The following is a 24,308-nucleotide window of genomic DNA, read 5'->3' as shown; positions in this document are numbered from 1 at the left end:
AAACTATCTACACAAACTGTGTAAAAGTGCTCAACAAAAACAAACTGAACCAGAGAGCCGACACTGTGTGGAGACAGAAACTGAACTTGGACATTGGTGTAAAACCAGGTTGGAGGGTTTTATATAAACCTCCTGTTAAAAAGAGAACTGGAGACCTACAGTGGAGGATTTTGCACGGTGCTATTGCGGTTAACGCTTTTATTTCTGTTATTAATCCCACCGCTTGTAGCCAATGTCCATTATGTGAGGAGGTAGAGACCGTGTTCCACTGTTTTTATTATTGTGACAGACTCTGCAACCTTTTTAACACACTGCAAGATGTTTTTAAAGGGTTTGGTGAGACCTGGTCCAGGACCACCTTCATTCTAGGAGTCTTATATAAAAAAGTGAACGCCTCCAAGTGGAAGCTGTTGAACCACTTGTTTGGAGAGGCCAAACTGTCAATTTACAAAAGTAGGGAGAACCGAGTAGAGGACAGAGCAGGACAGGAAGCTCTCCCTATGTTCATCGCTCTGGTCAGAGCAAGAGTTTGGGTTGATTTTAGATATTTCAACAGTATGAACAACATGAAGGATTTCATTAAAAAGTGGTGCTACAGTGAAATAATATGTTGTGTGGCTGGAGAAGAACTAGTTTTTAACGCTCCTTTTAACACACTGTGAGGAGTAACTGTTTTGTTTGTTCATATTGTTTTAAGTAAAATAAAGGTTTTCTAAAAATCAAAAAAAATCTGTCTCTATGTCTCTCTGTCTATCTCTCTGTGTTTCTCTCTTTCTTTCTCTCTGTGTGTGTCTCTCTCTCTCTGTATCTCTCTGTGTCTCTCTGTATCTCTCTCTCTTTCTCTCTCTCTCTGTGTCTGTCTCTCTGTATCTCTCTTTTGCTCAGTCAGCTGACTCTTTCAAGCTAAACCATCAGATTCAGCCACAATCTCCCTGAGCCAATTGTGTCGTTTTTGTCAAACTTAAAAACTGTTCCCGCTCCACATCCCAGCATCCCGAGGGGGGGGGGGGGTCCCTCTAACAATGGACTGTCTCCTCTAATTGAACTGTTCTTAAATACAGTATATGTACAACGGTACTTGTTCTTTACCAAAACATTTCTATGCTACTTTATAATTGTACTCCACTGCGTTTAGAGGGAAATATAGTTCTTACTCTAACACGTGTTTGGCAGCTATAGTTAATCATAATGTGCAGATAATAAATACAAAACATGTGGTGAGCTTATAAACCATATGATGCAGTGTAGATGAATGTAGCTAAACATTTGCTGTGCTTTTTGCAGACAGAAAAGGCCCCTTACATGTTAAAGAATCAGTTATAATAATCCAATGATATGAATAATATAAAACACTCTGAAAGGAGTCATTCTGCATAATGATCAGTACTCTTGATGCACGCTGAGTACACTTTGCTGATTGTACTTCTGTACTACTGTACTGCTACTTGCGAATGAAGGACTTTTATGTTGAGTATTCATATAGTGGTACCTTTATACCTACTGCATCCCAACAACAAAGACAATATAAAACTTAATAAGTTGTCAAATTGAATGGTTTGCAGAAGATACGTTCAATGACTCCACTTATTAATACACACTTCAAAGTAACTACAGTAAGGACAATATGACAGAAGTCAGAAGAAACACCAGTATCATCCTGCAGGTCACTATGACCTCACATTGTGACTGTAACACAGGGCTACTGTTGACATACAATATTACTATAATATATTTAATAATGCCACACTCTGTAGACAGACTGTGTGGGACTGTTACAGGATTGAAATAGGACTTCAGTCCCTTGTGATCATACAAATATCATAAAGTACAACAAGGTCATCATGTAACGTGTTACATACAAGTCGCTGTAATAATAGTGTGTCATCTATTAGGTGACAAGACATAATCAACTATAAATGCTGTGTTTTTTCTTTGAGTCGCCCTCCCTCACGTTCAGACGTGCTCTGATCCACTTCCAGCGGAACCAGACCTGACTCACCCTGTGTGCAGCCCCGGGGCCTAACCCAACAAGCCCAACTTGACAGCCCTTTAAAATGTCCCCGTTAACTCGTCCTCTGCAATGACACTTCTCCTCACACATCACACACACACACACACACACACGGGCCTCTGCAGATGCAGACGGCGGAGCCCGGGCCCGGTCATTCTCCCCCGGAATTTGGTACTTCTGTGTGCGATTTGCGCAGAGCAGCAAAAAAATCCCACGAAACCGCAGCATCATCCAGAAGATGCGCAGAGAGAGGCGGGGGCTCGTGTGCACCGGGTACCAGGAGAACACTGCATTGACAATAGTGTTCCGAGCCTCCTGGGCACCTCCCGCACCTGAGCAGCACTCTACCCTGCTATCATTATTCACATCCTCGGTTCTCGTCATCGCCCCCGGTCTTGCCCCGCCGGAACCGGGACTCCACCCGATGCGTCAGTGCGCGATGGAAGCTACAACTACAGAGCATCACAGCAGAAAGTAGAAAGTGTCCGCTTACCTGCGCCGGTCCGCCACTCCTCTCCCCTCTGCTGCACCGGGCACCGTCAACTCCGCAGCGGCATCAGAAAACTATCCACCGCCCCCTCGGTGCTGTCGGCCCTAACGGATGACTCCGTGTTTCTGTCAATGCAGTGCGAGTCTCTCTCTCTCTCTCTCTCTCTCTCTCTCTCTCGCTCGCTCGTGGACTCGCTGCACTCTTCCCCTCCTTTCAGCTGTTCTCTCTTTGAGAGCGCGCATCCCCGGTTGTTTCGCCACGTGCACGCGCTCCCCAAGTAACGTAACACGGGTTGGCGGGCGGGCAGGTGGAGGGCACGGCGAGTCCTGTGGCCAAAATATAATGATGGTGGATACTTAACGTTAGATCACTAAATATAGCTTTATCTTATATTAGTACCAAATTATGATAGGACACAATAGACAAACCAAATCACATGTATATGATTGTATAATGGACTACATATGCTTTTAGTAGGCCACAAACATGGGGAAAATATCATGTAAAAATGATTTGTGACATCACCTGAGAAATATGGCTTTAAATCACATGACAATTTATTAGAACAAAACGTTGACTTGAAAAAAGGCTCTGGCACCAGGACCAGACGGTGTGCCACCCTCCTGCCTGAAAGCCTGTGCTGACCAGCAGGCCCCCATTTTCACACAGATCTTCAACCGATCACTGGAGCTATGTGAAGTCCCCTCCTGCTTCAAACGCTCCACGATCATCCCGGTCCCCAAGAAATCCTCCATCACAGGATTAAATGACTACAGACTGACGTCTGTGGTCATGAAATCCTTTGAGAAACTGGTGTTGACCCATCTGAAGGACATCACAGGGCCCCTGCTGGACCCCCTGCAGTTTGGTGCAAACAGGTCGGTGGATGATGCAGTCAACATGGGACTGCACTACATGCTGCAACACCTCGACTCCCCAGGGACATATGCAAGGGTTCTGTTTGTGGACTTCAGCTCAGCGTTTAACACCATCATCCCAGCAATACTCCAACCCAAACTCTCCCAGCTCACTGTGCCAGCCTCCACCTGTCAGTGGATCACAAACTTCCTGACAGACAGGACGCAGCAGGTGAGGCTGGGAAAAATCACATCCAGTACTCGGACTATCAGCACTGGCGCCCCCCAGGGGTGTGTGCTCTCCCCACTGCTCTTCTCCCTCTACACTAATGACTGCACCTCAGAGGACCCAACGGTTAAACTCCTGAAGTTCGCAGACAACACAACAGTCATCGGCCTCATCAGGGACGGTGATGAGTCTGCGTACAGACGGGAGGTTGAACAGCTGGTCCTCTGGTGTGGTCAGAACAACCTGGAGCTTAACAGGCTCAAAACTGTGGAGATGACAGTGGACTTCAGGAGGAGCCCCCCAACACTGCCCCCCCTCACCATACTCAACAGCACGGTGTCTGCTGTGGAGACCTTAAAGTTTCTGGGATCCACAATCTTCCAGGACCTGAAGTGGGCTCCGAACATCAACACCATCCGGAAAAAGGCCCAGCAGAGGTTGTACTTCCTGCACCAGCTCAAGAAGTTCAACCTGCTTCAGGAGCTGCTGATTCTGTTCTACTCAGCCATCATCCAGTCTGTTCTCTGCTCCTCTATCACTGTGTGGTTTGGATCAGCCACCAAACAGGACAGGAACAGACTGCAACGGATTGTCAGGTCTGCAGAGAGGATCATTGGTTCCAGCCTGCCGTCCATTCTGGACTTGTTCACCTCCAGAGTCAGGAAACGGGCTGGAAAGATCTCTGCAGACCCCTCACACCCTGGACACAAGCTGTTCTAACTCCTCCCCTCTGGTAGGCGCTACAGGGCTCTGTACGCCAAAACCACCAGACACAGGAACAGCTTCTTTCCACTGGCCATCACTCTCATGAACAATAAATAAGTTATACTGCACTACTACCACCACTTACAATTCATGCCATTGTCTATAGGTTTATGTTCACATGTGTATATATATATATATATACACTTTTTCTCTCAGATATATAGTTATACTTATATTGTATATAGCTAAATGTTTATACCTACATCCGTTCTACGTTGTAAATTTGTGTTTGTACATTGAGAGCGGAGTGGAAACCGGAGACAAATTCCATGTATGCGTAAGCACATGGCCAATAAAGCTGATTCTGATTCTGATTCAAAGTTGTAGCCTTGTAGCTAGCTACTCCTTAGCTTCAATAGCTGTTGACAGGTTGGATTTATGTGCTTTTAAATGCAACCTGGTTTCATGATGAAGAAAAGTATGAAAAGATAGAACTTTTCTCTATCCATTAATATTCTCAGCATTCTTTTCAGCTGTCTTATTTTTGCCAAAATATGGCTACATACAGTTTGTCACTTCAACGCAGTTAGCTTAACTGTCAACATGTTAACAGTTATTTGTTGTTAAGAGCAACCACTAGACTAAAGTTATAGGATGTATATTATTAGTGTCATTTTAGTTTTTACTATAGCATAATAAGTAGCCTGTCACCACACAAAAGGCGTCACATAAACTAAGCTCTACCGGCAAGTAGAGTTAAGAGTAAAGTTAATGCAACCCAAGCTAGCTAGGCATTAGCCACTATATGACCATGGCATGGTGCAGTAGCTAGCTCTAAGCATGGTGGGTCATTCATGTTACACAGAACGAGATCGGCACTATTATTTTACTTTTTTTTATTTTTCAGCTTTGACACCTGCAAGACCATTGTGTGTGTAACCAGAATACTACTTGGCCTAACAAGGACATACTCTATATCAATTCAATTCAATTTATTTTTGTATAGCCCAAAATCACAAATTACAAATTAGCCTCAGACAGCTTTACAATCTGTACACATACGACATCCTCTGTCCCTCACATCAGAACAGGAAAAACTCCCCCCAAAAAAAACTTTAACGGGGAGAAAAGAGGAAGAGACTTGTGGGAGATCCACAGGGATCCCTCTATCAGGATGGACAGAAGTGCAATAGATTTCATGTGTACAGTCAATGCATATGACAGAACCACGGCAGGAGGCAAGATCAGGGTCCAGGTATATCCACGTAAACCTGTGAGGCGAGAAAGCACAAAGACTCTGGTGAAGAAGCAAAGTCAGTAATGTGCGCTAATGGTATAGGTAATATAAAATAGTAATGTGAGGAATAATAAAAATGATATTAGCAGTGGGAGTCAGCAGGGCCATGGCGGGAAGAAGGACCAGGGTCCAGATATAACCACAATCCATGAAAACCTGCGAGGAGAGAAAGCAAAGACTCCGTGGAAGAAGCAAAATTAGTAGTGAGCATTAATGGGACATCAATCAATAAATGCCTATACCTCAGGATCTGACAGGCCTGATTTTAACATATGAGTTAATGCATTCAATGATAAAGTTATTTTCACATATGTTATGGTTTAATGACTTCCGCATTACCAGACAACAAAATAAACAAACAAACATTCTCAACTTGGGATGGTTTCTATTGCTTTAAATAGGCATTAATGTAGGGTGTAGCCTGCATGATGTTTAGAGGTTATTTCAAAGCCTGAAAACATTTCAAGGGGCTTAGTATAATACTGAGTCTACACAGTAATGGTATCATAGCCATAGAAATTCTACCAACCGCCAGCATAAAACACCATCTTTTTGTGTGTAAATTATTCATAATTCAATGTAAACCTGAACACAATGCCTACTGATAACTTTTTATTCCTTATTACTTTATTCTGCTCTGACTTTATTGATGTATGTTAAAACAAAGTCTATATAAGATATTTACCAATAGTACAGTCAATAAAAAAAATAAAACAGAAAGACATGTTTTTACTTTTAAATGATAATAATCTGTCAAGTTATAGCAGAATAAAACATGTTTGAGTTTTTCTTTCCTTCAGCTTTGGGAGACAGTTGCCAAATACTATCTTTAGAATCTAAAAAGTATCTTTCTTTATTACTTGCTGTGCTTTCAAAACTACTAAAGGTCACGTATTTATTAATGGCAATAATCATTACATCAGTTTTACCATCTATATGTGCGTTTTGTGTAAATCAGGAATAATTCATTGAAAATCTGAACATTTGATTATATTAGCACTGAAACCAACATGTCATGAGCTGGATTAATCTAGTTCATGTTGTGTCGGCACCGGGACAGACCCATTACACACACACACACACACACACACACACACACACACACACACACACACACACACACACACACACACACACACAGAGCAGGCCCAGCTTCTTGTCCCACTTCATACCAGTGCTGGCTTTTTTATTTATTAACTATGATGAAAATCTTTAACCAGGCAGTTTTTGATTCCTAAACTTCAAAAGGTGCACCCCAACAATTACATGTGAAAGTCAGTTTACTAGTCAGTAGTACCGAGCCATTTTAACCACAATTATTTTATTTTCTTTACTGACAAGAGCTGACGAAACCGATGATCTCAATGGTGAACATCAATGGCTCCAAGGCCTCTTCTCATCTGAGAACATGAAAGAACATTGTGTCTTTTATACTGTTTCCATCTCTATTTTCTCTGACACAAAAGGAAAGCACACATGGTTATTTCATTAGTAGGCTGAAGCTAAATCTTATTACAATACATCATATATATATATATGACAAAATGAGTATTCAAAGTGCTAAATTATATTTTGACCAAACAATTATGTATTCTTTCATTCAATTATTTGGAACAAGTCTTTAACTTCCATGGTTTGCTACCAATTTCACAGACTTCCAGTGTTCCATAAAGACACCTCTTTATCCTTATATACAGTAAGACGACTTCTCATCTCTGTTTGTTAATTTATTTGGATCCACTAGAGGGAAGCAGAGTCAAACACAGCTGGTTTGTGCTCAGAGGTGAGAGCTCAGTATTACAGGAGCAGCTGAGTTTCACTTTGAGAAGAATCTTAAACAACGTGTTGGTACTTTTTGTCTGGTGTGGATGAAGAGAACCAGTGAACTAAAAAAAGGAGTCGGGGCCACCTGAACTTGACTTAAAGGGTCCAGTCCCCCAAAGAAAAACCCGTTGATGTGAATATCTGTGTCAACGTGGTGGTGCAGGGGTTAACACTGTTGCCTGCAACAAGAGGTGACAACAGAGTTCTGGATTTTTCTGGTTGGAGTGTTCATGTTCTCCTTGGGTCAGCGTGGGCTTTCTGCAGCTTCTTCTCAGGTTAATCGTCCGTAGTGAATGAGAGCTTGAATGTCTGTCTGTCTCTCTGTGATGGACCCGTGCAGGATGAACTCTACCTCTCAGTCCTCTGTGACCCTCAATAGATAGTGAAGTCACTAGATTTCTGAGTTTCTGTCAAATTGAAGTAAATGTTAAACTATTCAATTTTCCTCTATCATTATTCTATTATTCTATTATTAATTCAATTCAATTTATTTTGTAAAGCCCAAAATCACAAATTTGCCTCAGAGGGCTTTACATTTTACAATCTGTACACATACGACATCCTCTGACCTTTGACCCTCACATCAGAACAGGGAAAACTCTCCCAAAAAAACCTTTAACTGGGAGAAAAGAGGAAGAGACCTTAGGGAGAGCAACAGAGTAGGGATCCATCAGGATGGACAGAAGTGTGATAGATGGCATGTGTACAGAATGAACAACATAACAGAGTTACAACACAGTATTATTATTATGGTATTATATTAGGGTGCAGGAGAACTCTCAGAGATAGATCACATGTCATCAAATTAATCTAGATACACTACCATGACCGGAGAAATTATTTTGTTTTTTTGGGTGAACTGACTCTTTAAAGCTATGTAGGCTACAGCTGTCAGATAAGTGTCAGTGTAGCGTCCAAATCTTTAGCAGAATGTACACCTTTTGTTGACACGTGTTTCTGGTCCTTAGCACATAGCTCACACCGACACCGCTCGTAGATGAAAGCAATACGTGTTTTATTGATCCAATTTCCTTCGTACAAGTCAGTCAATCAACTTCCTTTCTTCCTAAAAGTACGCTGATTACTTGGACATACTTTAAGTAGGCTATCCACAGGTTATCCACAACTTAATCCACGTAGATCGTTCCATATAACACGTTTCATAACACGTTTCATAACACGTTTTGTGAGGATTTATGTCTAATTCTGCTGTATTTCCCTCAGTAGTGTCCTCCTACGAGTCCCGCCCTCTGCCCTGCCTCTCTCCGAAGGCACAGCTGTGCCTCATCTCCTGTGATCATCTCCAGCTGACATAAATACTCCTGTCACTCTCATTCCAGTTGTCAGTCCGTCCGTTTACCAACCTAGTATTCCGACCCGTGAGTTGTCCGTTTGTTCACTCTGTGAGATTCCACCACTAACAATCCGTTTTTGTTTTCAACTTACCTGTCGAGCCTCGGGTTTTCACCTGCACGAAGAAGTCTTCCAGTTTGTTCCTCGGAGATCAACTGTGAAGTCTTGGCAATCCTGTGTCGAGCCCCGGGTATCACACAGTCGATCCAGCCTGCCTGCCAGCCGCGGATGCGGACTAGCCACTTTCCGGCTTGGATCGGAGCGCGAGGACGCGCCTCCGTGTTGAAGTGTGACTGTTTTTCTGTCGGCTTCGTCTGCCGCTCCGAAGGATTAGCCACTTTCCGGCTTGGACCCGTGCGGAGCGCGTGGAGACGCCTCCTATTGACTTTAACCATTTCCTGTTTTTCCCCTGACTGAGAGAAATAAATGATCTTGGTTTGAAATAGTCCTGGTTTACCAACCAGGAAACACAGTAGATGCCTGTGAGGCCCCTCCATGCTGTCTGTATGTCAACTGGTTTGCATGAATTTTCACTGCTGTTTGCTGGGTAAAAAGCACCACTGCATCAGCTGTGAGCTGCATTATTAAATCCAGTTTAAAGAGCATCATTACTTCTTACGAGACACATTCCTAAATGAATATGTTTAGGGGATAAAGGCCACAGGAGGGCCAGCAGGCGTTCAGTATGATCATTTGAATATTTCATTGTGTCCAATGCTGTTTCTTCACAGGTTTAGACACATGACTGTTTTGCTGTTTCCTAATTAGGATCCAAGTCTTCAAAAGTGGAGTTATGATTTCAATTTACAAGTCATGTTAAGTTTGCACATTGGTCATTGATCATCATTTAGCTCTCACAATTAAGCTTCAGGGCATTTTGTTCATGATGTAGTTTTTATTCCCATAATGCAAAGAGTGAACACTGTCACGAGCATCAAGCTGAAATGAAAATCACATAAATGACTTTCTGAAGAAAAGCTCTTCACTTCAGAGATTCTATTGGGCGACTGTGGCTCAGTGCCGATCGTCCCTCAATCAGACGATCGGTGGTTCGATCCCCAGCTCCCCAATCCGTGACGATGCCTTGTGCCTTGCACTTAACCCCAAAATTGCTGTATGAATGGGTGGGACTAATTAGATAGTCATGATGGGCAGGTGGCACCTTGCATGGTAGTCCTGCCATCAGTGTGTGAATGGGTGAATGATGACATGTAGTGTTAAAGCGCTTTGAGTGGTCAGAAGACTAGAAAAGATAAATACAAGTACAGTCCATTCATTTTTCCTGATCTTTCAGAAGCAGACAGTCATGTTCATCTTCACATCACTCTTCTAGTTGAGTTTGTCTCTGTGTGTGGAACATCTTGTTGTTGATCTATAGACACAGAGGAAGACAGATGGTCAGATGTGATCTACTAGTCTGAACACTCACTCCTTCTTGTCATCCAACATTCTCACTCCCAACTGGTCAAATACCATCGCTCTGTCAGTGATCCAAACTATGACGCTCTAGGTTCCCTTCTTGCATCAGTTTTGGACGTGTCAGGGACGGCTTGTCAGTTTCCGTTCCTCACATGCATAGTGTCTGTTCAAAATAAGCTCCCGCCTTCAAAGGAAGGTAGGTTTAGGTAACAAAACCACTTAGTCAGTTTTAGGAAAAGAGCATGGTTGACATTACCTTGACTGACTAAAGACTCACCTCACTACCGAGCGATGAGACTGATGACTATAGCGACTGACATGACTTTTAGTTTGATTAGAGGTCTGTGTTTAAATCACAAGTTAGCCTCACTGTTTCACACACACACTGTAGTGTAAAACCCACATACACCTACTGAAACAAATACTCACTGCAGCAGTAAATGTGTATTAATCCGCTGCTGAAAATACTCCCCACTTATCCCATAATTGCTCGCATGATATCAGACAGAGTTGCCAACTTGTTGCACTTCGTTTGAGCTCGGATTTAAAGGTCTGCACCCAGGCGTTGTTTCACTGTAGTGATTCAATATAACAAAGTACATTCCCTAAGGTAGCCTGCTGTGATTATAGCTAGGTTACTTGTGTGCACAACAGCACCCTCACATTGTGATGCTCTTTTTTTCTGGCTAATTCGTATTCATAAATATGAACTAATACTGCCAATGATTGGTTTTATGTCTCCCAGCAACGTTGTCTTTATTATTAAATTAAATAGTACTTGTGGTCTCCTGCTTGTGTGTGTTGTGAGAAAGGCCAGTGACAATGTGGTTATAAATTGCCATTATAATTGACATGTTGGGTGCACTTGTTCTCATTTCCAGTTCTACATAACCTACTCTGTCTAACGCTCTCTCTGCTCGTGTTGTGTGCCATGTCTGCACATCTAAGATATGAACTGCAGCTCAAAAGTCTCACAAAACTGTCCCTTTAATTCCTTTGAGAGTGTCCAACAACACAATCATTGGAGCATAAATGGTAAAGTACCACACTTTATTGCACAAGGGACAAGACACACAGTCACACACCATTATTGTACACTGTTTGCAGCTGACATTTGGCCACTTAAAGCCTTTCAGAGTGTACACATGTCAGGGTTAGTCTCCAGTCTTCGTTCACTTGGGGTGCGGTGCTCGGCCCCAGCCGGCCCTCTCTCTGGTGTGCAGCCTGAAGTGGGTGTTGAGGTGCGCCGACTGGTTGAAGCATTTCCCGCAGACGTGGCAGCGGAAAGGCTTCTCCCCCGTGTGGATCCGGTGGTGCCTCTTGAGCATACTGACCGTGGTGAAGCTCTTCCGGCACACTGCGCAGCTGTATGGCTTCTCCTTAGTGTGCCAGCGCATGTGGACCTCCAGCTGGCAGGCGAAGCTGAAGCCCTTCCCGCAGTCCTTGCAGCTGTGCCACCTCTGGATGCTCTGGCTCGGGTGAGAGGAGCGAGAGGGCGGCGGCTTCAGGGATCTGACGTTCTTGATCTGCAGTATGTGTGCACTCTGTTTGCCGTTTGAGCGCAGGAACCCTCTCGCCAGCTGGTCTGTTCTCGGCGTCCTGTGACTCTTTGTGGCGCCGGCTCGAGAATCGCCCTGAGCCGCTCTGCAGTTTGAATGAACAGTCACGGAGGGCGGTGAGCTGTCAGCCTCCCCGTCGCTCTCTGCCTTCACCTCCTGGGATGCGAGTGGAGCTGGGGACACGCTCTGTCTGCCGCACACTGTTGGTGCCGGCGGAGGATGTGACCTCTGCGGTGGCTCCACGCGACTACAGCTTCCTTCCTCCGAGTCGCTCGCTTCTTGTGAACAATTCGTCGGACACTTTTTGAGGTTTGGCTCTTCTTTGATTTGCGGCAGCAGCTCCACGCCGATTCTACACTCGGACTCCCGTGGCTGAGCATCCTCTTGGGGCTGGACAGAGTGAGGCTCTGAAAGAAACAGGAAACACCTTCAGTAATGCTGGCTGTGTTTGCACGAGCATACCGTGTTGCTGTGATCTTTGCAGGGAGGACCAAAGATAAACTGCTTTCATCTTTTAGCATGCCGTGAAAAAAAGGCTCCACTTTGGTTTCTCTTTGTTTCAACCAAACTCCATTCAAAAAGGGTATGATTTCAATTTTGTTTCATATTTATTCTCATTATAATCAACCCAAGATCTTTTTCGTTGCCAGTGTTTTGGTACACTTTGGAAAAAGAAAAACAAATGCGTTTAATGAAATCTTAAGTAAAGAGGTAAAAATGAAACACCAAAGTATGGTTTACATTTTATGCTTCCTTGCCATTTGCAAGTGTTGATTTATTTTATTCCTGCAGATTGAACCTTGAAATCATACAGGCTATTAGACTGTAGGACACAATTTTAAATTCTCATATTATTGATAGGTTGTTCTGCTAAATGTAGCACACATATGTCTATGTTCTGATATTGAGCTCTTTTTCGTCAATGACTACTTTCAATAACTAACAAGTTTATTTTTACTTAATCCCACACACACCGCCACAAATACTCATGGAGCAGGAAATGAAATGAACACCTGCCAAATACAGGGGAAGGCAGGTGAACATTTGAGGTCAGCAGGCAGGTTTTCCTTACATTAAGAAATATTAGTTTGAAAAAAAATAGTTATACTATGCTCAGGGATTAAGGTTATATGATATATTCCACCTTTCTACCGTCTGGTGCAACGGACTCCGTGTTTACAGTTATCTACATAGTTTCAGAAGCAGAGGACAAACCTTCAAACTCATGATGGTTACAGACTCATCTGAGTCAAGGCTCACTGAAATGTGGGCTAGTTTTAGTAAGGGAGGGGTTAGATAGGAAGCGTTAGCTGTTGTGAGGAGGGGGAGACAACGAGACCATCATGATTTGCTGTTGTGCTCGCAGTCAAGGATTCAAGGATCATTTACTGTCATTATGCAACACGGGGGTGTATCATCCTGTTTCCTGTCTGTTTGTGTACATCTTTACCTGCAGACCACTACGTGGAGAGTTTGTTTTGTACTGTAATGTGTGTTTGAGAAGAAAAAAGATACACAATATATGCAACTAAAAAAAAGGAACATTTGGACAAAAACAATGTAGTGGCAGGTAGAAATGCTCAGTGACCTGCCACATTTCAGACCCTGCTCATCTGCAGCTTTTCATGCATTTGTTGACAATAGGGAGCTATAGCATGAGAAAAGTGTGGAATCATCTGATGTGAAAGATGTTCACTTTCACAGACTACTCAGTGAATCAGGGTCTGACCTCAGTGTTTTAACATTAGCTGGCTCTCTCTTCAGTTCTCAGTCGTTCTCTTCCATTTCCTGTTTGTTAATGAGACCAAAGGCCCACCATTCCTCCGACATGTCCTGTACTACACACAACTTTAAGACACCTTCTACAGCTGATATAGTAAAACTACAATATGGAATATTACTCTGGAATGGGGTTGGAGAGCATTTCTTAATTTAAGAATTTTGGATGCTACTTGACAAGTATTTACCCATAATAAGAGAAAAACAATCTCAAAAGATCATTGATACATTAAAATGTGATATCTATGTTGCACATGTGAAGCCCATACTGAAACAGGGGTCTGTACATGTAGATGGAAAGTTGTCTCTAATCTGATCTGATTATCATAACCTACTGTTGGTTTTCCTTCATTGAAAACTGCCTTGTGAATGTATTGTTCTAATATTGTATTCACAGTGTTATTATTTTCTGTTTTTGAATTGTTATTATTATAATGATTTTCAGTTGCAGTTTGGTTATATTAGAGCAATACAACTACTTAAGTTAAGGAGACAGAAGTACTTGGATAGGTTATTTTTAAAGAACATGTGCAATATGGGTGCAAATGGCATCTGCCAAATAAATACACCATTATTACAACATTATATTTACATTAATAATTGACATGATTTGCTGTAATATTCAGTCCGAAGTCATCCTTTGGTTTTCAAAACATTCACGTTGAAAGTATTTAAAATTCCAACATTTAATCTGTTTTTAATTTGTAAACCACGTTAACTTATTTCAATGTCTCACAATACATTCAAATCAGCATATTCTCACTGTTTACGACATGAGAGCATCAGAGCCACTGTACCCACCGTGAGCTGTTTGTAGTACGTGTAGTACTCTTATTGTTCAGTTTCTCCTATTGTAGATAGTTTCCATTTAACAAAAAATAGACACGATGTAATAATGTATGACACATGCTGAGCGATGAGTATGAACACACAACTACAGCGATGAGTTAGAACGGACATATTGGGAGTGGGATTTGGCGTGACATCCAGCACTCAGTGACCAGAGCAGGTCGGTGACGGTCAGCTGGTCCTCACCTGGCTGCAGCAGGAGTCGCTGGACGGCTACGTTGAGGAGCCGCTTGAGCCGCTCGTTCTCCTCCTTGGAGCGCAGGATCTCGCTCTGGTACTCCGCCACCGTGTTCTTAACGGCGCGGAAAATCTCCTCGGCGGCCGCTGTCAGCCTGTCGTTGAGAAACGCGTTGAGCAGCTCCAATTTGGTCATGTTTTCTGATGATGTCTCCGGGAGGCGGAACGTCCTTCTGTTTACATCCACTGACCCGGAAGTAGAAGCGTACCGGCCTCTGCGTCATGTTCAGCGCATGGGGGGCTGTACCGCCACCTGCTGACAGGAGACCAGTAGCAGGTTCAAAGACCCAGGCATCCCGGTACCGACAAGATCCCGGTTATACTTGTGCATTTCACAAATGAGCGGGTGTTCATTTAGAAGCCATACATCAGGCCTACGTGTGGAGCAACTGTTTCAGACGGCCAGTCGTCCCTCTAATGGGCCTTGATCTAGTTTTAAGGCCTAAACTGAGAGACAGCGAGTGCGACTACTGACAGTGGCAAGCTTCAGTTAGGCGTCAGTCAGGTGTCAGGACTGTGGCACGTCCCTGACACCTGACTGACGCTTGCCACAGACTAGCCATTGCGGTGCCAGTGCCACAAGGAGGATCTTGGCCTTGGTGACTCTAAACTATCAAATTGATTATACATAAAGTATATTGTTACAAACTGCTCGTTGCACGTGACAGGAGGAGAGACCAGTGACGTTAAAGTGCCAATGCAATGCTTTATTTGAAGTAAACACACTACAACAACATTACTGCTGACAAACGAGCACGGGGTGTGGAGAGTCAATGCAGGAGTGAGTGGAATGTTTGGATGAGTGAGGAACGTGCAAGTGTTTCAAAAGGCAAAATGTTCACCCAGACCAAAGACTGTGTGGATCCTAGATAAGAGGAAGAGAGAGATAATGAAAAGGGGCTGAAGTTTGTTGTGTCTGTGGAGGCCAGATGGAGAAATAACACCCCTCCTGACTGCAGGCTCCTGCTGAGTTAGTCCAGTGCAGAAAGAGAGTGGTTGTAACAGTCTATTACTATATAAAGTATATGAAACATGTGTTTCATGAACCAACCAAAAAGAAACTCATTGATGGACAGAAAACCCGGGGCCAGGTAGTGATATTTCTGCATAGGAGTGCTGGTTTGTGTCTGGGGATGTCTGAAAGCTGCCATGTGTAGTTAGTCTGCTTTGTGCATTGTACTTTAATGAGAACTTGGAAAGTGACAGCATGCATTCACAATACACATATATAGGGACATTCTGTCACTGTTCTTTGAAAACCGTTTCCTAACAGAATAATCAGTCATATGCTATATTCCATTGTTATCTCCCGGTCACCCTATTTCCCTATTAAGGGCTTCCATATTTCTCTGAAATGTGGAACTAAACTGATGTTCAATTAAGCCTTAATTTGTCTGGAAGCTTTTCAACAGTGACTTCTTTTCTTTTCCCTCTGGAATAACCATTATTTTCAAGAATGCAGTTAATCATTTAGAGGACTCTCCTGCTGACTCTCCAACAGCTAGAGTTATGTTTTGACTTACTGTGGATGCTTCTGATCAGAGCAAACTATCCCACCAGGTGTCGGTTTTGTGTTATTTTTTTACTGGAACTTTCTTTCATGGATTTACTGGAAATTCCCCCCCTCAAATAAATACTTACTACAGTTGCCAGTTCATGAAGTACCGCTCACTGAAGCTACAGTAATGAACATTGGCACTGCAATAAACCCTCCTTTATGAAGGTTACAACACTCAGATCTCAAGAGGCGGGGATTGAACTTTGTGTTCATTTTGGAGAATGCAGTTTGTGGTGCTTTTGAATTGTACAGCATTGTACAAAGAGGTGTTCTAATATTTGGTCACACCCACGTCATTTACAATCTCATCTAATTCACATACCTTTACCAGAACACTACTTTAAATCAGCAGTCATTATTGATCCAGCTGGTTATTAAAAGCACTTTTTATTACACAGTAATATGTACAAGTGACTTTGAGAGAAAAGGTCAGGGCAGAGCCAACACGTATTCAGTCCAAAAAATGAGTTGATCTTTTCTCAGATCACATTCATAAAGCAATGCTAACACAAAAGAGAAGAGAACCAAAGACAGCGTTGAGTTCAAACAGTGTTAGGAACATACAAACATAAAACTGTACCTGAGGTGTTCAACAACAAAGCCCAGAGAGCACGCACACATTTAGCCCAGACTAGTTCAAAGGATACCCACTGAATAAAAGAACTGGTTAAAAAGATTAAATAAACATTTACATTTCAGTCAAACATTATAAAAACAGTAAAGAACAGCCACTGGCAGAAGGTGCTCTCCATGAGATCGCCCCATACACCTGATGAACAGAACATGGCCGATCATCCTCTCAGGCTGACCACATCTTTGCTGACCGAGTCATCATTAAATTAAAAGTGATAAGTTTAACGGTCATAATCTGGGAATCTGTTAACCCATCACAGATATAAAAAACAAAAACACTAGTAGTGGGGGGCACAGCAGGATTCATTATTTCCGTTCTCAGCTTGCTCTTCCCTTTGCATACACAGTATACAGACAAAACGAAACATTCAGCAAGATTTAACATCTTCAAGAACTCCTGCTAAAGTGATGACGCTCTTAACCTCCCAGCACCAAAGCTCGTTTACCACTTTCTCTTTTCAAGACCTGAAAAGTTTGAAAATGATCATGAACAGACATGATCAAATAATAATCTTAGCCCTGCAGAATAACTGTCAGGGTGAGCAGATGATCACATGGGCAGGAAATAAAAAAGGAGAGAATATGTCTAAAAGGTAAAGTAATATAAATATAAACCGAAAGCTTAAAATAAATTGAACCTTTAGGAAAGTTTTCTTTTTTTTTTTCTTTCTCAAACGCTGCACAGTGGGTGATGGTCTTCACTTATGTGAACAAGACATGGTTGTGGGCGGGGAGTAGATGGGACCCTCAGCTGTCAATCATCTCGGACAGTTCCTGCAGCAGGTCGTCCTCTCCGATGCCAGGGTCCACGTCTTCCTCAAGGTGGTCCTCGGTGAACTCATTGATAAGCTCCTCAAAGTCGTCCATGGCCGAGGTGGAGGCAGCAGCACTGGAGGTGGAGACGGTGCGGGAGGCGGCTACACTCAGTCTGCGGGACTTCGGCTGGGTGGGGGTTTTCAGGACCGGGCTGAGAGGTACAGAGAGGCGGGTTATTTATTTAGTGAGCGATAACGCTGCCTTCATGTCAGATGGAAAAAAAAAAAAACTTCCACACATTTTCACTGGGATTGTCTAATCTTTCTACAAACACTTAAAAAATGGCCACGGATTTTTACAATATTTTTAGAACCGTAAAAATACACCTTTGGAAGTAGAAAGCAATGGACAGATGTGAAGTTTTGTGCGAACGTTTTTTGTCGTCTAATGACGGCAGTAAACACCGATGTATCTGAGACATTTTTGTTTATTAAATCTAGAATTTTTTTGGCAGGAGGACTGTTTGGAGCTGTTGCTCTTCATCAGATTGTTACCCTCCTCACTTGAGGGGAGATCATTTCATGTTAAAACTCTCTGTGGACCTTTACCTTTGGGGGACTGTACAGGCCTTGCTGGCAGCAGCAACTATTACAGTCTGCTTGGTGTCTTGGCTCAGACTCTGTTTGAAGACGGGGACAGTCTGGAGGTCCTCTCTCAGCGGGCTGGAGCCGGAGTCCAACAGGGTGCCGGGACTTCGGGGAACAGTAGAACTCAGCTGAGCCTCTGCATTAGAGGACGGGAACTCCTGACAATGGAAGAAAAGTTACTAGAGGTCAGCAACAGGGCTAGATGGTTTAGATTTAGATTATTCTTTAAATGTAAGATTAGAAAACAATCCAATTATCTGTTGGCAGAATAAAAAAAGGGAAAACTTTAAAGACCAACTGTGTAAATTGTCGGAAAGAAAAAAACATGTCAATGTGTTAAGGACAGGGTGAGTAGAAATGTGTAAAGAAAAAGTAATGAATACAAAAAAACTACAACACCAGGCTGGCATGATAAATACTTCCACAAAGTATTAGAAATAAATAGTAAAAACAAGGTACATTTACAAAAATTAGGAAATATATGGGAATATAAAAGCAAATATGAAATGTGACATTAAATTGATTTCAGATACATTTGAAAAGGTCTTGGCACATGCTCAAGACGGACTGATAAGGAATACAGCGAGCCAGCCTACCTGTCTGTCTCTGCACGCTGGCTCCTCCAGTACTGTGGAGGTGCTGTTCAGAGGTTTGACAGCAGCGACAGCAGACCGCTCTGCTCCCCTCCTCTTCTGACCCGGCTTCAGCTGCACTGCAGGCTTCACCACAGACGGCCTCACGTTCAGCTTGGGCCTCACTGAAAAGGAGGCACAGTCTGAGTGATGAATATAGAGCTCTGTGAAACAGGTCCAAATCTACAGTGGGTCAAACAGAAACATGGGTATGCATGACAGTTAACGGTGCAATACCTTTGGTGTCTGCAGTGTGTTCTGGGGATGTCTTCTGATTATTGATCTGCATGGCTGGTGACGGTGCAGTAGAATTAATTGTGTTTTTGTCTGGGACCTCCCTGGAGCGGCTGGGGCTCTGTGAGTCGGACTCGGTCTCCAGTGGAGAAGAGCTCTGCTTCACAGGGGCTGAGGGGGCAGCTTTGACGGCAGCCCCTCTAGCACCAGGATTGCTGTTCAGAGGGGAAGCAGCCTTGGATCTGAGGGGGATCGGTTTACCAACAGGGAGCTTTTGGGTGGAGAGGGTAGAGTCAAGGGCCACAGTGGTGGAGGAAGGTGATGAGGAGCCTGAGCTCATCAGACTGACTCTGGCAGGAACCTTCCTCTTCAGGGTTCCTTCATCGGTGTGTTTCTGAGAAGACTCTGCTTCTGCCGAGTCTCTGGCCTGCTCCTCCATTTCCTGCTTGCGGAGACGTTTCTCCCACATGATCTCCTCAAAGCTCTTGACCTTGACGTTGTTACTGGTGGCAGCACTGGTCTAGAAAAGATACATGAATATTACCATCAGGTGGAGTCAACAGAATAACAAGCTAACCGCAGGCAATACTGCAGTGTCGGTTACCTCAGGAGCAGCAGGAGTCTTCACTGAATTCTCTGTCACTTCAGCACTCTTCTCTGTTGTGACGTTGCCTGCTGAATGAAACATCAATTTCACGTTAGAAATTAAAAAACATGGCATGTATATGCTAATTCAGAATGATATTCATCCTGAAAGACATGTGTCAACACACAGGGAACAAAAGTATAAGAGAAAGCGCTATCTTACTTTGGGAATTCAGTTTCTTGATGCGCAGCAGGCGAGGCTTCTTAGCATCGTTCTCCTCAGTATCTGAGCTCTTCTTGATTTCAGCCTCCAGGGTCTGCCGAACCTGGATCTTCCCTGCCTTCTCCCTGCGGATCTCCTCCAGAGTCTTTACTCTAACCTGCCCCACGTTTGTAGCCTCGGGATCAGGACCCGCTGTGTTAGACTCCCCCTGGCTCTTCTTAGGGTCGGGATCCTGTTCCTCCTGTCTTTTCTTCTTGGCACGAAAGACCTCAGAGAAGGTCTTAACATGGCTAACGGAGTCGTCTCTGATGGTGACGGCTCGCTTGACCCCCTTGGTAGTTTTGGTTCTGTTGATTTCTGGAGCCATGGCAGAAGGGTTTTCTTTTTGGCTCTGGGACTGAGACTTTGCAGTCTTCTCCTGTCTGATCTCCTCCAGTGTTTTGATGCGAATCTGCTCAGGAGCTCTCCTCTTTGGCTCCCTGACAGTCTCAGCTGATCGGGGAGGACAACAATAAACAAGCTTTTAGTCAACATGCATGAGTATCGTCTTTCCAGAAAAAATAATGGACAATGTCAGCCACTCATAGATACCTGGTTGAGTGGGAGCAACAGACACAGCCAATCCAAGTCTGTCCTTAACAGGCTTCAGAGCTGGAAGAGAGAAAAAGGTTTTAATAGATACATTTTATTATTGTCGACTTTCTAATTATGAGCTCCAACCTGAACTCTTTCATTTTGACTGCAGAAACCAGGGTCCAAGTTCTGGACACATATTACTTGAAAAGTAAAAATAAAGAATTCACCAGGAACTTGTTGGTTGATGTGTCCTGACACTCACCTTTCTGAGGGGGCAGGAATGGCTCTTCCTCATCCACCACACTGCCCAGACGTCCAGCCAGACCCCTTCTTAGTGGGACTCCTTCTCCAAACTTCACATCTACAGCGAGGACAAGTCATGAGCTGTGCAATCATTACAAGCACTGGCATTCAATTTGTCAAGACGGTGGAACAAGAGTGCAAATTTACCGTTGTTGGGCATCTTCCTTCCAAGTCTTTCAGCCAAACCGCCTCTTGTTCTCCCAGTTTCTTCAAAGATGAGTGGGCCTACAATAACAGATTGAGAACAAGGTAATCATGATTCTATTTCTCTTTAGGACCATAAGTAACAGTTACTGTCCTATCAGTTCATCTGAAATATTTCTAGTAGTTCAACATTAACATTATTCTTTAGTTATCATGAGGGGAATAGCCAGATCTTTCATCTCATCATCAGCCAAGTGAGATGCTGCTTCAAAGCCACCATGAGCAGTATATACTGCAGTGCATAAGGCCTGAAATGAAGCTAGCATCAAGGTCATCTGGAGCCCAGGTACTGATATTTCTTTAAAACTTATCATACATAAAACATTTATGCTGGCAGTATCAATGTGAGCAAATTCATCTATGAAATCAGTTCCTCAAAATCATGTCATCTAACATGAAATGAGTAAATCTAGGAGGCAGAATGACTCAAGAGTTGTATATCCAACTCCTCGCAATTCTGACAATCTCACAAATTCTATTTTTACCGTCTCCCGCCTCGTAGAAGGTTGGTCCAAACAAAGACTGGATGTTTTCTTTCTCTCCATTGGCCGAGGTATCAGGACTCTGGATGGGGTAACCAGCTCTCTTCATGCTGGCCTTTAGGGCCTTCCTCAGCCGAATCTCCTCCAGGGTGCTCACTCCAAAGCTCAGTGAGTCTGTCCACACACAACATACCCCATCAAAAACACTATCGGTCCATACGGGTCACACAGGACTGTACACACAAACTGTATAATCACCAATCATGTTTCCAAAATGTAGTGTGTGAGCGCAGTCTCACCTGATTTGGGTAGTTTCCTAGGAGAAGGGCCAACCTTTCCGTCTTCTCCCTCCTCTGAGAACTGGTCTGGAAACGTAAGACATGCGATTGGTAAAGACCACAGGGAATATCTGTCTCTAAATGAGGACTAGGCGAGACAAAGAAGTCATTTTGGGATCAAATCCAGCTCACCATCTTCATCCTCGTCATCGTCTGCTGGATTAATCACCACTGGTGGGTGGGTGGGGCTCGGTACTGGCTCCTGAGTTTCTGTCTTGATGACACCTCTGAGCTGTGGATTGGCTGCAGTGGGGAGGGGGGCAGCGGGCGGGGGGGCTGGTTCCTCGTGTGGCTGTTCCTCCATTTTGCTTAGACCTGAGAGAATTATATTGATCATCACACTGATTTTTTACAGGTGGATTTTAAATGATCTTAAACTCTCTACATTTTAATTCTTAGTGTGTTGCTAAAGAAAAGTCCCCTCACTTCTATCAGGGGGGACAAACATGCCATCGATGCAGCGGGGCCTTTCGTGGAAGAAGGCACAGTGAGGCTTCTGGCAGCCGGCTGGCTGGTTCTCCCAATAACAACATTCCTCCTTTCGGTTTTTCTGTGTGATGAAAGAGATAAACAACACGTTAAAGCGTGCATGGAGGAGATGAACTGATCACATCTTGATTGGATCGGTGTCCATTAGGTTACACCTATACATCCAGCAGCACAACTGAATTCATACAAAGTCAAAACAAAAGATCTATAAGTTTAATCACTTATACACTGATCGTGTTATTGTTGTAAGTCTGTGAACTTTGATCTATATCTCTGATAACATGGAGGAGCAGTATTTCAATGTATTTTAGTCATCTACAGGGGAAAGGAGCTCGGACGTGAACAGAATGTACTCTAAATAACAATGTAAAAATCCATTTCTCTTTTAGGTAACAACTGTTTATGTATATTAATTATCACAAAAGTCTTTAATTGACTGTGCAGTACATGAAGTGTTCCTCCCAACAGGCCCAGGCCCACGGGAGGTTAATGGCCAGTCAAGACACACACAGCCTTGAGTGGGCAAAGCCTTCTTCAGTTTAGGCATTATATTCAAACAATGCATACCGTCATCTCCATGTGGCGAAACTTGCAGACGGTGCGGAAGCAGCGTCCCTCCTGCCAGAGGTTGCAGATGATCTCACTTCCCATCGCTGCCTCACAGTGTCTGAATGGGCAGCTGTCTCCCTGCACGGTAAAAGAAACACAGTAAGACCCTGCTCTTCCTTCTGGCCACCAGTCACTGTACGACTGGTTACACTATGTGTGAATACATGAGCTTTGTGCTCAACATTGCTTACTTTAGTGCAGGTGGAATAGTAAAAGAAGTAGCAGTCGTCTCCATGGTTGGTCATAGTAATGCCGGTCTGCGTCTTGAGTGGCGGAGGTGATTAGGTTACGACCTTTAACCCAGCAGCTGGTTCTCTTCAGTGCAAATAGGACAAAGCACAGCAACGCATCACAAACAGAAGCTTTTCTCCATTACATCAATTCACTACGAGTTCTATAAAACATCTGCACACGCACAACTAATACCAAAGAAGACTACATGTAGTTAGTTTATTTTCATACAAAATAGAATGACTCGCTTCAACTTGTACATTTGGGATTCTTACTGGAATGAAGTGCAATATCATCACTACATGAACATTTTAGGTTTCACACGACCCATTGGGTTTTTACGTTCGTCTTGTAGTTCTCTCATACAGATTGTGAACATTTATGTGCTTTGAATGCAACAATTAATGAACAATTCGTATGTAAAAACAATGGAGGGGATAAGAGAAGTGTATGTTCAATAAAATAGACTGTGCAAAATTTGAACCAGATAGGGAAACTTTTCACAAATATGATCTGTTCTTTGACAAGTACCTGCATATGTGGAGAAGCAAAACTACCAGTGCAGGGATTGGAATTAAAATAATTGTATTGAACTATAAGAGTGTTTCTTCAGGGAGAGCCCTTGATTTACAGTAAGTATGCTTCATTGCAAAGAGTAAAATATCTTTACTTAGGACTAATTCAAGAAGAGACAAAATAAATGATGTACGATATGAGATGTAAATAAAAAATAAAACAGATGACACAAATCATTTTGTGATCTGTTGACCAATCAATTATGTTTTTCTGGGAATTAAATGCAGATTCTAAGTAATTCCAATTAAGATGACCAGTAAGCATTCACACATGTATTTTTGAGCCCTAAATAAAATGGAATGTATACAAATAAGCCAATGTTGATTTTGTTCTTACTACTGTGCCACATTTACCTGAGGTGGCTGAGAAGTTGTCTACCTCTTGAGCGCAGTGCTGGTAGGGTATCTCCGTGGTGGTATGGAGTCCTGAAGGAACACTTGATCCGTGAGATAAGAGGAAAAGAGGGGTGGGTCGCCCAGAGACACTTGTCTTCCTACGACATTCCGTTTCTCAGACTCTCTGAGACATCTCCGCCAGACTGCTAAACATTACTGATGGTGAATGCAAGAGTCCTTTGGAGATTTTTTTTTATTAATTGGTGAGACTAATGAAAGAAATAAAGC

General features: G+C 43.2%; 3 protein-coding genes across 7 annotated transcripts in view; all 3 read right to left on the bottom strand.

Annotated features, from left to right (window-relative positions):
* nfasca (neurofascin homolog (chicken) a) overlaps positions 1 to 2,686 on the bottom strand; it is a 166,526-nt gene extending 163,840 nt beyond the window's left edge. Inside the window, exon 1 of the mRNA XM_031875560.1 lies at positions 2,505 to 2,686. The gene's annotated coding sequence lies outside the window, so the exon portion shown is untranslated. The remainder of the gene's footprint in view (positions 1 to 2,504) is intronic.
* Positions 2,687 to 9,152: 6,466 nt separating this feature from the next.
* On the bottom strand, positions 9,153 to 14,779 carry LOC116398851 (zinc finger and SCAN domain-containing protein 22-like). Of its 2 annotated transcripts, XR_004213772.1 has the most exons (3): positions 14,559 to 14,779; positions 11,271 to 12,151; positions 9,153 to 10,138 (listed from the first exon to the last, which is right to left on the bottom strand). XR_004213772.1 is itself a non-coding variant. In XM_031875542.1 (2 exons), the coding sequence occupies exons 1-2, from the start codon at positions 14,743 to 14,745 to the stop codon at positions 11,358 to 11,360; spliced, it is 981 nt and encodes a 326-aa protein (XP_031731402.1). In that variant the 5' UTR covers positions 14,746 to 14,779; the 3' UTR covers positions 9,153 to 11,357. The 2 variants fall into 2 exon arrangements, 1 of the variants encoding a protein (XP_031731402.1); XM_031875542.1 differs by having other exon boundaries at positions 9,153 to 12,151.
* Positions 14,780 to 16,535: 1,756 nt separating this feature from the next.
* Positions 16,536 to 24,308, bottom strand: part of zc3h11a (zinc finger CCCH-type containing 11A) — a 9,309-nt gene continuing 1,536 nt past the window's right edge. For 3 of the 4 annotated variants that reach the window (XM_031875610.1, XM_031875611.1, XM_031875612.1), the window contains 16 exons: positions 24,039 to 24,110; positions 23,070 to 23,193; positions 22,837 to 22,956; positions 22,207 to 22,330; positions 21,913 to 22,095; positions 21,742 to 21,807; positions 21,446 to 21,616; positions 20,904 to 20,981; positions 20,716 to 20,814; positions 20,469 to 20,528; positions 19,878 to 20,369; positions 19,674 to 19,744; positions 19,073 to 19,589; positions 18,800 to 18,960; positions 18,165 to 18,361; positions 16,536 to 17,767 (listed from right to left, as the gene is read on the bottom strand). In XM_031875610.1, the coding sequence (XP_031731470.1) occupies positions 17,548 to 17,767; positions 18,165 to 18,361; positions 18,800 to 18,960; positions 19,073 to 19,589; positions 19,674 to 19,744; positions 19,878 to 20,369; positions 20,469 to 20,528; positions 20,716 to 20,814; positions 20,904 to 20,981; positions 21,446 to 21,616; positions 21,742 to 21,807; positions 21,913 to 22,095; positions 22,207 to 22,330; positions 22,837 to 22,956; positions 23,070 to 23,123 (2,613 nt within the window). In that variant the 5' untranslated portion in view covers positions 23,124 to 23,193; positions 24,039 to 24,110 and the 3' untranslated portion in view covers positions 16,536 to 17,547. The remainder of the gene's footprint in view (positions 17,768 to 18,164; positions 18,362 to 18,799; positions 18,961 to 19,072; positions 19,590 to 19,673; positions 19,745 to 19,877; positions 20,370 to 20,468; positions 20,529 to 20,715; positions 20,815 to 20,903; positions 20,982 to 21,445; positions 21,617 to 21,741; positions 21,808 to 21,912; positions 22,096 to 22,206; positions 22,331 to 22,836; positions 22,957 to 23,069; positions 23,194 to 24,038; positions 24,111 to 24,308) is intronic. The other variant, XM_031875613.1, reaches the window with a different exon arrangement.

The sequence above is a fragment of the Anarrhichthys ocellatus genome, unplaced genomic scaffold (genome assembly GCF_004355925.1).
Source record: "Anarrhichthys ocellatus isolate YVR2014 unplaced genomic scaffold, GSC_Weel_1.0 scaffold92, whole genome shotgun sequence".
NCBI lineage: Eukaryota > Metazoa > Chordata > Actinopteri > Perciformes > Anarhichadidae > Anarrhichthys > Anarrhichthys ocellatus.
Note: the sequence above shows the minus strand (reverse complement) of the source record. Positions and strands in the feature narration are given on the sequence as shown.

What these genes read in the sequence shown, in the direction of transcription:
- LOC116398851 (XM_031875542.1), bottom strand. Translation starts at nt 14,745, where the DNA reads ATGACCAAATTGGAGCTGCTCAACGCGTTTCTCAACGACAGGCTGACA. An exon ending in GCGACTCCTGCTGCAGCCAG is followed by an intron (nt 12,152 to 14,558) that starts GTGAGGACCAGC and finishes TGTTTCTTTCAG; the next exon opens with AGCCTCACTCTGTCCAGCCC.